A 14,320-nucleotide genomic window follows, 5' to 3' on the forward strand; every position below is an offset into this window, starting at 1 on the left:
TGGTTCCGTCAGGTTCGGGTCGGGTCAGGTCGGGTTTTTTTTGTGACTTAAGCAGGCCTTTATTCAGGAGGGTAGGCGAGGGAACTACTGGATTCGGGGAGAATTTAAAATAATTTAGCTTGAAAGAAAACGGACAAGCCAGGTAAGTAAAACAGTGTCCAACCAGAAACAAGAGCTCGACTTTCATACGACAATACCAAAGTGGAACATCTCCACCACCCCCCCCCATACAGCTTTTTAACCTGTTCAGTTTTGAATTCTGCGTACTTATATATTCATTTCAAAATAGAGGCCAAGGTGACTTTAATTCACAGTGGAAAGAATTTGGACTATTAAAAAAATTATTGCTTGCTGTCAGCCAGACGCTTTACCTGATTGCACCACTGAAGATGCATCTGAATAAGGTAAGAAATCTAAGGATTTTTATTAAGTTTCTCCCCCCACCTGCATAGTGGTTAGTTTGCTCGACACCTCTCGCTTTCAGCCCTCACCTCTGGCTAGCAGGACACGTATTGCAAAAAAAGAGAGCAGTGTGTAAGCCTCTCACTGCCAGTACATAACTTCTCCATCAGCAAACGTAAACTGGGTACCCCGCGGTCCCAGGCAAACTACAGGGGACTCAGAGGAGGCCTGGCCCCCAGACACGTGGCATGCAGGCCCACCAGTGTGTGGCTCCGCCCTGGTGCCCATGAACCAGAGCCCCAGCTATGGGCAAATAGCCTCACTGCTTTGTGGGTGTCTCGGGAGAGAAGGTGGCTAAGGGAGTAAACCCTGAAACCCCGGCAGAAAATCCAGAGTGGAGTCCCGCAGGAGGTCATCTGTCATTTATCAGGCAGCTTTCCGGCAACTCCTACAGCAGAGCTGGGGCCAAACAGTACGGTTTCTTTTCCTTTCCCTTGGACAATAGTACAGCAATGCCGAGAAAGGGGGTCCTGAAGCTTGGGCAACCCAGGGTCTCCATACTATTTGTCCAGGCCTGCACCCTGGAGAGCACACTCCAGCTTCATGGCTTACATTAGCACAACACGGGATCTGTGCCAGCTGCAGAAGGGATTGCCACTCACGCGTCAGTCTCTACAACCACAAGAGACAATATCCAATCCAGAAGTGATATACACCCCGGGCGCAGTCCATTGTCTACTAAGATGGATGGAGGCCATCATAGACCCCATCCAACCCAATGTAGTAATCTCTAGCATCATGACAACGAATGGAGGATATCGTCAGAACAGACATAGTCAAGGGCAACACTGTAGCTGTCCTCTAAAATGCCTGAATATTGCAGTCAGCAGATTATGAGTAACTGGATTGAAGGAAAGCATTAAAACAAATACACCTCCCACTCTCACCAAACAGAATATCCTTGTTGCAGTTGTTCATGAAGTTTTATTGGCCACAGCTTTTTGCAATTAAAAGCAGCTACTGGCATTGAGTTTATCAGCACATCGACGCCACAATAACATTCACCTGTATTAAAGATAATAGAAATGGCCTGATGTATTCAATATAACCCGATTACTGTGAAATGTTCAGTTTATAGTCAATTCTATAAATCATTCATAATGTAACAGGATGAAAGTAACACACAGCAAGAAGGAATCAGTTGACAACGAGTGAGATTGCCTTCTACTGCATTCTGGCAGTTGTCAGCTGTGGCTCAGTTGTTAACACTCTCTACTGAATCTGAAGGTTGTCAGTTCAAGCCCTGCTCCAGAGACTTGCACACACAATCTAGACTGACACTCCAGTGCAGGACCGAGGGAGAGCTACACTGCCAGAGGTGTCATCTTTCGGATGAGACATTAAACAGAGGCCCTATGGGGATATAAAAATATCTCATGTCACTATTTCAAAGCTCTCCTCAGCATCTTGGCCAATATTTATTCCTCAACAAAATATCAATATAATTAACTGATTATCTGGCCATTGCTGTTTGCAGGAGCTTGCTGTGCACAAATTGACTGTCTAATTCCTACAGTACAACATTGACTATACTTCAAAAGTACTTCACTGGCTGTTAAAGCACTTTGGGACAGACTGATGTCGTGAAAGGCGCTATAGGAATGCAAGTTTGTTCTTTCTTTTACAGGTGATTGAAGGTTACAATGCTGACTTTGAGAGTACAATGGCCTCCAATTGGCACTGTGCCCTTTGGTACATTTTGACCCGCAGTATCGTCCACCAGGCAACAGACAGAGGCCGGGTAGCGAGGTGAACCCCTACACTGCTTACAAAACCCACAAGGGAGCAGGCCTCCCTTTCGCAGGCAAAGACAACTCTATTGCAGCTGCTGGTCCTCGTTGCAGTCATTGGCGAGACACCAGAAAAATCTCAGGGTCAGATTAAGTGTCCAAACGTCAAACACACCGACAGTGGCCAGAAGGCAGATGACGGAATTTTTGTTTTGGCTCAAAATTTCTGGGCCAAATTTCAATCTTGGCACAGGGCGGGATTTGAACCCATGACCTTTTGATCCATGTGACACTGGGAGCTGCATTTCCCATCAAACCAGCAAATAAAAAAAGTTAAATACAGTTTTACAACAACATGCATTTATATAGTGCCTTACAGGGCCTCGGCAGCTGAAGGCATGACCGCTAATGGCTGATTGATTAAAATGTGTAAGACGCCACAAATAGAGGAGTGCAGAGTTCTCTGGGGCTAGAGGAGAGGCAAGGAGGGATTTGAAAACAAGAGTGAAAATAAAAGCAGGCTGATATTCACCTGTGCAAAACATGGAGAACACAAACTAACATCCAAAAGGAGCACAAGGAGTTCACTGGTCCTTGTGCACAGTGATACCATATGTGAAGATATTCTGTGTATTAAACTGAAAAGGGCTAACGACTGACTGAAAAAGGAGAGAGAGGGGAACCCTGCCCAAACACATGTACAAGGTCACTGCACAGGCCAGAAGAATTCTCACCCAGGTTATTCGCAATAAGAAACAAATATAGAAAAGGGAAACCCTTAAGTGCTTCATTGTTTATTATGGTGAACAGGCAGAAAAGCTGTGAAGGAATACAACTAAAAATCACCAACTCATTCACTGCTCAAGAACGTTAGCCCCAAGGGTGTCTTCATAGGAAGTTCTCACTGTGAAACCCTTAGTCCAGATGCTTCCTCCATAACTGACTGCTGACTGACTGTTCTTCCTGCAATCCAAGTTAAATGAAAGTCATAAAGGTCCAAGAACTCACTTTGTTCTTGGAGTTGATGGGAGGAGCAAAATGTCTGCAAGATTTTCCATTTGGCAGAAGAAAATAAATCAAGTTATTATTTCAGCTTTGGCTCCTGCGCAAGAGCATCCTGAGAAGGGGAGTGATGCAGATTTTTTTGGGAAGGAAATCAAAGGGGTGAATTGAAAGACATTGATTGCATATGAAGCAGAGAGAGAGAATTAGATAAGAGAATTCAAAGACTTGAAGGAAATGGGACATGCTTTGAAGGGATGACTTCTTTACATTGAAAGTCAGCGCAGTGAGCACGGACTCTAAAAAAAGGAACTGGACAGACTCCCCATGAGGCAAGGAGTAAAAGGTAAACTCACAACTCCTGTAGTCGCAGTGAAGAGGTGCATTCGAAGGCAGCGTGGGTCAATCTGAGTAGTTTTCACCCCCGCTGGAGGCTGATCCCCATCCTGCACCCTCTCAGGGCACAGCTTCCCTCAGGCATTACAGGATCGGTGAATTTATCCAATGGAGTGATAATGATCTGTGAAGGTCTTAGAAATCAATCCAGTTATAAAAAAAGACTTGTATTTATACAGTCCCTTTCACAACTCAGGATGCTTTGCAACATGATTTGGAAGTTTTGGATGAGCTGTAGTTTATAGTGGTTGGCCAACCAGGAAAATGTCAGTATAGTCGTGACTGGATCGTAACCAAAGCACATCCAGATGGTCAGAGACACTACCAGCAAAGATCTGGGAAGAAATTAGGAGAGGGAATTCCAATTCCTCTCCAAACTAGGGGCAGTGAGGCAAATTGTTGCTTACTTGCAGAGGTCGGCAAAGGCTGAGAACCAAACCTAGGAGCTTCAGGGGCTGAGCTATTCATTGAGCTGTCAGGAGGGATTCCACAAAAGTCTTTTTGAATTGAGACTATCCATCTGTCTCTGTATCAAGGCACCTGGAGTGAGAGACAACTGCAAAAACAGCTAACAAAAACGCAAGATGTCTTTTTGTCAAATCTATTAAAATGGCAAATACAAAAACAAGTATTGATTTTTATGTTTGTACATCTTGAGAAAGCCAAATAGTATCTTCTGACGACTTCCTTTATATTAAGAAACAAGAGCAAAAGAGGCTGAGGCAAGGTTGACAAATTGCCAAGTTAATGAAAGTGCATTACAACTTTATTAAGTTATGATAGAGGGACTTACAACATAAACCTGCTAGCAGCTGCTCAGTGCAGTTTATGTAGATAGGGCATACACACACACACACACAATTATATAGAGGATACTTTGAAATTCTCATATGAAGCCTGCACTTCTTATAAGAGTCACAATTTAACCCTCAGACGTCGAATGTTACACTCTGACTCACAGTGGAGACACACACATACGATAGTACCAGTTAAGAATACTGTTGTTAGCTGCTCAATGACTTTATGACTAAAGGCAGAATTTGGTACACTAAGGCATCTGTACAAAATCATATGGTTTGATCCCCAGTCTGTACTATATCAGCTGACTTCAGTACACATGGGACTACGAGGGGTGGGTGGGCACTCGTGAGCACCAAGCAGCAACAATATTCCTCCAACTCTGTCACTGAAGGAATTTCCTTTTTGCAAGAACAGCAGTAAGCCATTCAGCCCCTCAAACACTGCTCCCCCAACTTAGAGAGCATGTGCTTGCATTGAGTGAAGACAGAATTAAGCTTAACCTTGATGCCCTGCCAAAGTCAAAGTCTGTGGCTCAATTGAGCACATAAACCAGTCTGACACTTCAGTGCACGACTGAGGGAGTGCTGCACTGTCAGAGAGGTGCAGTCTTTTGGATGAGCCGTTAAACTGAGGGCCTGTCCGCCCTCTCAGATGGGCATTAAAAGATCCCATGGCGCTATTTTGAAGAAGACAAGGGTAGTTCACCCCACTGCCCTGCCAATACTTAGCCCTCAACTAACATCACTAAAACCAACAGATGATCTGGTCACTATCACTTTGCTGTTTATAGGAGCTTGCTGTGCACACCTTGGCTGTCACGTCCTTGTTCGCTACATTACAACAGGAGTTGCAATGTTTGTATTTTTTGGTGCTGTTTGGAAACTGTTTGGCAATGTAATTTTTACAGATTTTTATGAATAAAGTATATTTTGGGGAAAAAAAACTTCATTGGCTGTAAAGCGCCTAGGGACATCCTGAACATGAAAGGCGTTATATAAATGCAAGGCTCTCTTTCTGATGGCCTAGAGTCTTGACGGAGGCCGCAGAAGGGTTAACTGACACCTACGTAATGGGACTCCCCATAACTCCAGGACAAGAGAGGAGAAAACTGAAAATAAAGCACATCATGCTCGTATCATTAGTTATTTTTGTTTTAAACCGTAGAGAGCTGCAGCTATTAATTATTCAGGTAGCATGTATAAATGATAGAGAATATTTTACGCTGAGACAGTTCGATAGCAAGCCTCTATTCACAGTTCAAGCAACACACCCACACCGTCCTCACCAGCAAACACAACTAATATGCAATTATTTATTGCTTTCTCTTTGGCATATTCCACACACATGTCTGTCTTGAACTACTCAGGAGGTCCCAGTAATCCACCTCTGTTACTGAAGGAATCTCCATTAGGAATAGGATGAGGCCATGCATCCCAAGGACTGCAGAGATTCAAGGAGGCCTAGCCAGCGACACCTACATCCCACAAACAAATTTTTTTTAAAAACCCTTGAGCCTGTTCCAGCTGACATTCAATTCAGCTGTGACTGATCTGAAGCTTAAACCCTTCGATCAGCCTTGGTTGCATAATTTGGTTGCACCCTTGCCGAACAAAAAAATAATTTGTAACCAACTCCAAACAGACCTATTTGCTACCAAAAGCAGTCAGCCATTTACTGCAAGCCCTGGATTCTGGTTTGTGGTCTTTGTGAGGGGAAGGGGAAACAATAGAGGGAATTGCAGGAAATGATCCCCAAAACATTGGCACAAGTTCCAGAAACCCACTAATAATAATTAAAAAGAAGGAATTTGATTTATTAAGTTCCCATAAGCCAACAGCCCAATTCAAAATGGTCGGAATCACAGATGGGAATGTGCTATCAGACACAATCCTCCAAAAACAAAAGCCGGTGTAGTACAGGGGAAAAATACTGAGTTTGACCTACGTAGTCACCATTAGTAACAAGGAAGGCAATGTTGTCCTGGAATGGATGTCAGAAGAAACTCAAACAAAATCACAAATTATCTTACAAATTAGACAGAGCAAATGTAAGCTATTTCCACTTTTGCTACCTGTTGCAACTGTTTTGCAGCAAGACACCATATTAAATCATTCTAATGGCTACTAGGCTGCTTCATTGATCAATCTGAAATGTGGTCATATAGAGTCAAGACAGGTAAGCAAGCAATGCTGTTTGTTCTATAATAAATTACTCCACCATTGCAAAAACAAACACAGCATCTAAAAAGGGTAAAAGAGCCCAATTTCAAAGCCATTCAAAGTGTTGTCACGAGGAATTCAGCAGAACGCAATGGTGAGTGCCTGAACAATTCCTGCTGCATCAAATTCAGCTGTTAAAAGTACCCAGCAGTACATTTCTAGATTGAACTATGGGTGGTTCACATGCCTGTAACCAACAGGGAGTGGGAACAGCCGTCAGCAATTTGAAAGAAAGACAAACTTGCATTTATATAGCAACTTACACGGCCTCAATAGGCTCTCAAAAGCAAACAGTACATTCGGCAGACTCTACACACGAGTGTGGAGCAACCAAAGCCTCAGAGCACAGACCAAACTCGAAGTGTACAAAGCCATAGTCCTCACCACCCCTCTGTATGGCGCTGAGTCATGGGTTCTATACTGCCTTCATGTAGCCTTCTAGAGCGCTTCCATCAGCGCTGCCTCCACAGCATCCTCAAGATCCGATGGCAGGACCGCATCACAGACATTGAAGTCCTTGAAAAAACCAACATCACCAGCAATGAGGCCATCCTCCTGAAAAGCAAACTGTGTTGGGTGGGTCGCATTGCCCGGATGGACGACAGTCACCTGTCCAAGATCGTGTTGTATGGAGAGCTGACTACTGGTAAAAGGAACAGAAGGGCCCCATGCAAACATTTCAAGGACTCCCTGAAGAAGTCCCCCTCTGTGCCACATTAACCATCGACAGTGGGAAGCGCAGGCCATAGATCGTGATGCCTGGAGATGCTACATCAGGAGGGCTACAGACACCTTTGAGACTGAGCGAAGAACCAGCACGAAAGAGAAAAGGAGGAGAAGGACAGATCCAATTGCCCCCAGCAGCGACTACACTGCGGGAGAACCTGCCGGTCACGGATAGGCCGGACTAGCCACCAGTGGGCCTACAACTGATGGGCACAACCTTCCCAAAATCTTCGTCTGCGAAGAAACGCCAAGAGACTTGGCCTCAGGACATCCCAAAGTGCTATACAGCCAATTAAGCACATTTCAAGCAAAGTCACTATTCTAGTGTAGCCTGCAGCCAATATGCACACAGCAAGGTCCCAAAAACAGAAGTGAAACAATGAGCAGATAATCTGATTTTAGTGCTGAAGGTTTAGTGATAAATATTGGCCAGGACAGTGGGGGAGAACTCCCCTGCCTTTTTCAAAATAGTGCCAAGGGATCTTTAGCATCCAAGCTGAGAGGACAGATGGGGCTGCAGTTGAACAGCTCACCTGAAAGACGGGACCTCTGACAGTGCTACGCTCCCTAGGTGCAGTACTGACATCTCAGCCTAGATTATGGACTTAAGTATTTGGAGTGGGGCTTAAACCTAGTCTTTCTAACTCAAGAAGTGGAAGTATTACTGCCGAGCGTCATGGCCTCCAAAGCTCTTGTTTTCTGACAAAGTGTCACTGCAGATCAATTTGAGCTGTATTCCCAGTCTATTAAGACCACCAGAAGCAGAACTAAACACAGCAAGGCTCAGTAGAACCGAATCTGACATCCAGTGCCATGCTACAATATAAAGACTGGATGGTTCAACATACCAGAACGAAAAGGGTAGACCTATCAGGAAAAAATTAACAGGCTGGAGCTATTTTCTCCAGAAATAAAAGGCTGAGGAGTGATCTGGTGGAGGTTGTTAAGATTATGAAAGTGCTCGATAGGGTTGACATAGAAATGTTTTCACTTGTGTGCAGGAGTTCAAAACTAGGGGCCATAAATATAAGATAGTCATCAATAAATCCAGTAGGGATTCAGGAGAAACTTCTTTACCTATTGTGTGGTGAGAATATGGAAGTCACTACCACTAAGAGTAATTGTGGTGATTAGCATCGATGCAATAAAGGGGAAGCTCCATAAGTACATGGGGGAGAAAGGAATAGAAGGACATACTGATAGGGTGAGATGCAGAGGGATGGGAGGAGGCTCCTGTGGAGCATAAACACTGGCAAGGAGCAATTGGGCTGAATGGACTGTTTCTTCTGTAGACTCGATGCTTTGTTTCTAGGTCTTTGTTAAATGTGCATTTCTCAGCTGAGGTTGCTAATATTGGCTTCAGCCTCCATCAAACTGGGAAGAGTGGGGGAAATGAAAACAGTAGCTTGCATTTATATAGCACCTTTAACATTACAAAATGTCCCAAAGCACTTCACAAGAGCATTACCAATTAACATTTGACACTGAGCCATAAAAGGAGCCATCAGAACAGATCACACAAAGCTTGGTCAAGAGGTGGGTTTTAAGCTTTTAAACAGGCAGCTCCTGATCGTGACATCACAACCATTCCTGAAAAGAGCACGTCTGCTCATCAGTGAAGGACGAGACTGGATCTGACTATGGTGTCTGCCATGGTCCAATACTGACTGTAGGCTACAGTCTAACACTCATTGGCCGGGATTGTATGTGGGTGACGGGGGTCTTGGGCACTGGTTAAAGTGCCGGCGAGAGCCCCGCATTGCCTCCTCTGGGGAAGGCCCACCACATTACATGTCAATTAGGCACTTAAGTGGACAGTGGCGAGCCTTCCCCAGGATTAAGGACCCCGGCAACAGGAGTCCTGCCTCCTGCCGGCTAATCAGAGGCCAGCAGCTCTTTAACTGATCAGGGCCACCACGGAAGCAGTTGCTGCTGTTAATGGACTCACCAGAGGTGCTGGACCCAGGTGAGTCAGGGCGGGAGAGGTTTCGCAGGGTGGGGGTCATGGAGGAGGGGTGTGTATAGGGGGGGTCAGTGGCAAGGGGGGGGGGGGGGGGGGGGAGGTGGCTCTCAGCAGACCCCAGCAACCCCCTCCCCCTTTCCCAATGCCAGGTCCCACGTCACACACTGTGCCTTTTAATAAGGGAATCCCCGCTGCCAGCACCACCCACCAAACGCTGGGAGCTGGCAAATAACCCACACTGGTTTGCTTGCCTGGCGGCCTCTCCATGCAGTGACAGGCCTGCCCACCATAGGCTAATATTGTCGGCGGCAGGTTGAGGCCCTTAATTGGGCATTGCTTGGCCACTGAAGGGTCTCAATTGGTGGCAGGGCAGGAAGGCCATCTGCGGACCTTCCAGCCCCGGACGTAATTTGAGTGGAGACTGAAAGGTGGCGGGGACCCTCCCCCGCCACCATCCTGCCTGATTATACACTCTCCCCGCCTCCAAGGTCACCGCGGGGGCGAGCATAAATGTCCCCCCATTGTCTAGCTTAAGGCCAGAAGCATGGCCACTTAGGTTGAGCTACAGGATATGCTGCCTGTCCCCATAGAACAGTACCAGAAAAGAGTCAGTGCCTTCAGAAGAAGAGGGGGAGGTAACTAGATGGAGAATTAAAAGGCAGAAAAACTAGCAGAGAAGAGGTATCTTCCAACGGCAGAATTCGACAACCCGAACAGGTTCACTGGCCAGGAAATCACACCAGATCTCACCCTGCCCCTGCATTGCGATGCAACAGGTAAATTCCCGACTTGGAAACAGCCTTTCCATACTCGTGAAAGGGATGCCTAATATATATCCTCATGCTACCTCTGAAAGACTTGATTCTCTCACAAAGATAGGTGAAAATACAGAAGAAAGCTGCACACACAAAAGCACCCCGTCTCTAATTAGGCACAAACTGGCACGTTGATGAAACCACTCAAGAATTGACGTTGAGCTCCCTCGGAGGTTTCATTATTCCTAACGACACACAAACAGTGGAAAACAAACAGCCTGGTGCACATCGTGCTGATTAAAGGGCAAAAGGGGAAAGCGAAAAGAAAAAAATGTTCCACCACATAAAGCCTGTCACAGCTGTGCTACTCCCGTAATGTGGTTTTGTGGTCTTCCTGGTATTTTACACTCAAGAGAAACAACTTAGACTCTCTGGCTGTATTCAGTCTAATTTAAATAAGGTGTCCCCCAAGGGCATCAGCCCATTAAGGGTCTAGACCTCCTGTTTCTCAATAATAATCCATTTAAACAAGATGAAGCACTGTGGAGGGAAAGTGGCCCTGGACTAGCTGGCACTGTGGCTAGACATTCCTCACCAATAGAAGCATTGTCAGCATGACACGCAAGTGACCCAGAGGTACCACTGTATACTCGAAGTGTGCAGAACCATTGTACAGCTGTTTAGTGCAATGCGCGGCTGATAGAATACAAGCTCTACATTATGCTGCAGCCACTCGCTTTCTTCCCCCTCTTCATTTTGAAAGCAATGACTCTTTGTCAGGATATGGCACCACAGAAGTCAGTCCCTCTCCAACACTTCATCCACACCCAGCGAGGATCAGTCAATTATGATCAGCAGCATGATTTTCCTGGGTACTTTCCCACTCCCTAAGCTGGGAGGGCCGAGGCCTGGTAGCCAAGCTGAGGCCTAGAACGTGGGATTTGCTGGAGAGGCCAGCATTAATTGTCCATCCCTAATTTCCCTTAAGTAGGTGGTGGTGGTGCTGCAATTTCTGTGGTGTAGGCACACATACAGTACTGAGGATGAGTTGTCGCGCTGAAGCCTTGGTTGCGCTCAGCTATTGTCTGCCTCTGGAATAATTTACCATTGGAATTACAAAGAGACATTAATTGGTTAGCTAAATGGCCAGAACTATGGTAAATTAATTTCAATGTAGGCAAATGTGAGGTCATCCACTTTGGACGTAAAAAATGTAGAAAAGGAGGCTTACTAAATAGTGAAAAGCTAGAGGTCCAAAGAGACTTGGCAGTCCAAGTAGATAGATCACAAAAATGTCATGGACAAAGGCTAATGGAATGTTGGCTTTTATATCTATAGGCCTAGAATACAAGGGGGTATAAGTCATGCTACAGCTATACAAAGCTCAGGTTAAACCACGTCTGGAGTACTGAGAGCAGTTCTGGGCACCACACCTTAGGAGGGATATATTAGACTTGGAGGGAGTGCAGCGTAGATTTATTAGAATAATACCTGGACTCGAAGGGTTAAATGACGAGGAGAGATTACACAAAATGGCATTGTATTCCATGGAATTTAGATTAAGGGGTGATTTGATTGAAATTGTGAAGATATTTCAACACTAGTTTAGCCCCAACTGGAGTATTAGGCCAATTCTAGGCACCACATTTTAGGAAGGACGTGAAGGCTTTGGACAGGCTACAAAGAGATTTATTACAATGGTTCCAGGAATGAGAGATTACAGCTACGATCGACTGGAGAAGCTTGGGTTTTTCTCCTTAGAACACAGAAGGCCTAGAGGATATTTCAAAGTAAAGAGAGGAACTGTTTCCAGTGGCTGCCGGGTTAATAACCACAGGGCACAGATTCAAGGCAATTGACAAAAGAACCAGAGGCAACGTAAGGAAAAACCTTTTTATCAAGCAGGTAGGATTTGGAATGCACTGCCCGATAGGGTAGTGGATACAGATTCAATAGTAACCTTCAAAGGGAAACTGAAAAAATAGAAGATATATTGGAGGGATATGGGAAAAGAGCTGGGGAGTGGGACTAACTGAATTCCTCTTCCAAAGAGCCAGAGCAGATTCCATGGAATTAATGGCCTAACTGGCCTCTATCTGTGTGGGACTATTCCATGATATTAAGAGGAACTGATAGCATAGGTAGAAAGAATTTCTGCCGGTCGGTTGGGGAGACTAGGACAACAGAACATAACATAAAAATTAGAGCCAAGCCTTTCAGGAGTGAAGCTTGGAAACATTTCTACACACAAAGGATGGCAGAAGTTTGGAACTCACTTCTGCAAACGGCATCAATAGAACGTTGGTAAACAAAGATACTGAGAGATATGGGGAAAAGGCAGGCATACCGAGTCACAGATCAGCCATGAGCTCCTTACTGAATGGCAGAATAGGCTCGAAGGGCCAAATGGACTACTCCTGTTCCTATGTTCCAAGCTGTGCTATCATCAAGCTACCAGCACACACAGTCATAAGAACATGAATAGGAGCAGAAACAGGCCATTTGGGCCTTTCAATGTCAATGGCTGATCTTCTACCTCAATTCTGGCTTCCTGCACTATCCCCATATCCCTCCATTCCCCAAAATCAGGCCTTTTATCTTGAAAGAATCCATTGCCTTGATTGCAAGTCTGTGCTTTATTTTGATATACAAACAAGTAAATAACTTTCAAACAATTTTAGATGCTGTGTCACATGGAATAACTGCAAACAACTGCTTAACTTTGCAATCATTAATTAAAAGCTGGAATTATTCCCTGGTAAGACATTCCTTGAAGTCAATGTCTGCATTTCAGGTGGGAACAATGAGGCCTTGTCAACAACAACACAGATGTAAAATCGAATCTGAGCACAACATCCTGATACTTACAGACAGCAATGTCACAATAATAATTAACAGGTGCCTCAAAAGAAAAGAAATGTTTGTCAAATCCTTCTTTCCGGCCAAGAGCTTACACCTTTGAACAGCAAACGTGGACAATGCCAACACCTCTAGAGCTGCCCCACTGACTTACAGTTGTGGCTCAGCTGGTAGCACTCTCACCTCTGAATCAGAAGATTGTGGGTTCAAATCCCACTCCAGTACTTAAATGCAAAAATCAAGGCTTACAGTACTGAGAGAGTGCTGCACTGTTGGCAGTACTATCTTTCACATGAGATGTTAAACCAAAGCCCTGGACAACCTCTCAGGTGGGTATAAAAGATCTCATGGCACTATTTTGAAGAGCAGATATTTATCCCTGAATCAACAACACAGAAACAGATTATCTGGTCATTATTACACTGTAATTTGCACAAACTGGCTGCTGCGTTTCCTGAAGTACAACCATAACTACACCTCAAATGTACTTCATTGGCTATAAAGCACTTTGGGGCATCCTGTGATCATACATCCAAATGAGCGTATGTGAAAGGTGCTATACAAATGCAAGTCTTTCTTATTTCATAAGGTTCGGGCAGCAACAGCTGAACCACAAAAACCTGAGAAGATTTGACCCTCTGTGAGGAAGGAGTATTTAATTTGGTTTCAGCCTGCTTGGGCTGAGGAGTTCTTCCGACTGGTATTTGGCATGCCAGCCAAGCCAGTTCCCAACATCTGGGCCTCCCACAGCAAGTGACAAAGCCAAGATGAACTTGCCAGCTTCACCAAACCAGTGAGAGAGATCCAGGAGCAACATGGGAGGCTCCAACCTTCATTCTTTGCAAAATCTATGAAGTTTGCACTGGGGTTGCCACTGAGCAGAATTGGCTCGGACAGTTAATTATCGCCAGAGTAAAGGTTAAGCACACTTCGAGGCCATGGAGGGATTTGAAAACAAAGAATTAATTTTAAACGCAGGACATCGTCAGAGCACAGGGGTGATGGGGACATGGTGTTAGTTAGGATACGGCAATAGATAAACACTAGATATAGGTAAAAAGTGAAACCAATTCCATGAACACATTTAGAAACATCACTTTGTCTCCTAAAAATGTCAACATTGAACAGCAGATTTAGATCTTACCTTTTGTAAACGGTAACCATCCACCAAGGACAACAAACCACCACAGGGGCCACAGCTTCCAGACAGATGATGACATCTTCTTCACCTTTAATCTTTTTTTTTGGCAGACACTGTTTAACGCATCTGGTTACTGATGTTTTGGGCAACAGGTGCTAATAGTTTGCTTCATTACTCTTCAAGTCTAAAATAAAGAAACAATACAATCCGTTACTACTGTGGCATCAAAGAAGTACACAGTCAAATTTAAAATTCAACACAAAGCA

General features: G+C 44.8%; 1 protein-coding gene across 19 annotated transcripts in view; it reads right to left on the reverse strand.

The window, feature by feature from the left end:
- Nucleotides 1-14,320, reverse strand: part of adgrl2a (adhesion G protein-coupled receptor L2a) — an 877,972-nt gene that overhangs the window by 318,735 nt on the left and 544,917 nt on the right. For all 19 annotated transcript variants that reach the window (XM_068036644.1, XM_068036649.1, XM_068036640.1 and 16 more), the window contains one exon: nucleotides 14,058-14,238. In XM_068036644.1, the coding sequence (XP_067892745.1) occupies nucleotides 14,058-14,133 (76 nt within the window). In that variant the 5' untranslated portion in view covers nucleotides 14,134-14,238. The remainder of the gene's footprint in view (nucleotides 1-14,057; nucleotides 14,239-14,320) is intronic.

Source organism: Heterodontus francisci, chromosome 8, assembly GCF_036365525.1.
Source record: "Heterodontus francisci isolate sHetFra1 chromosome 8, sHetFra1.hap1, whole genome shotgun sequence".
NCBI classification, from domain to species: Eukaryota; Metazoa; Chordata; class Chondrichthyes; order Heterodontiformes; family Heterodontidae; genus Heterodontus; species Heterodontus francisci.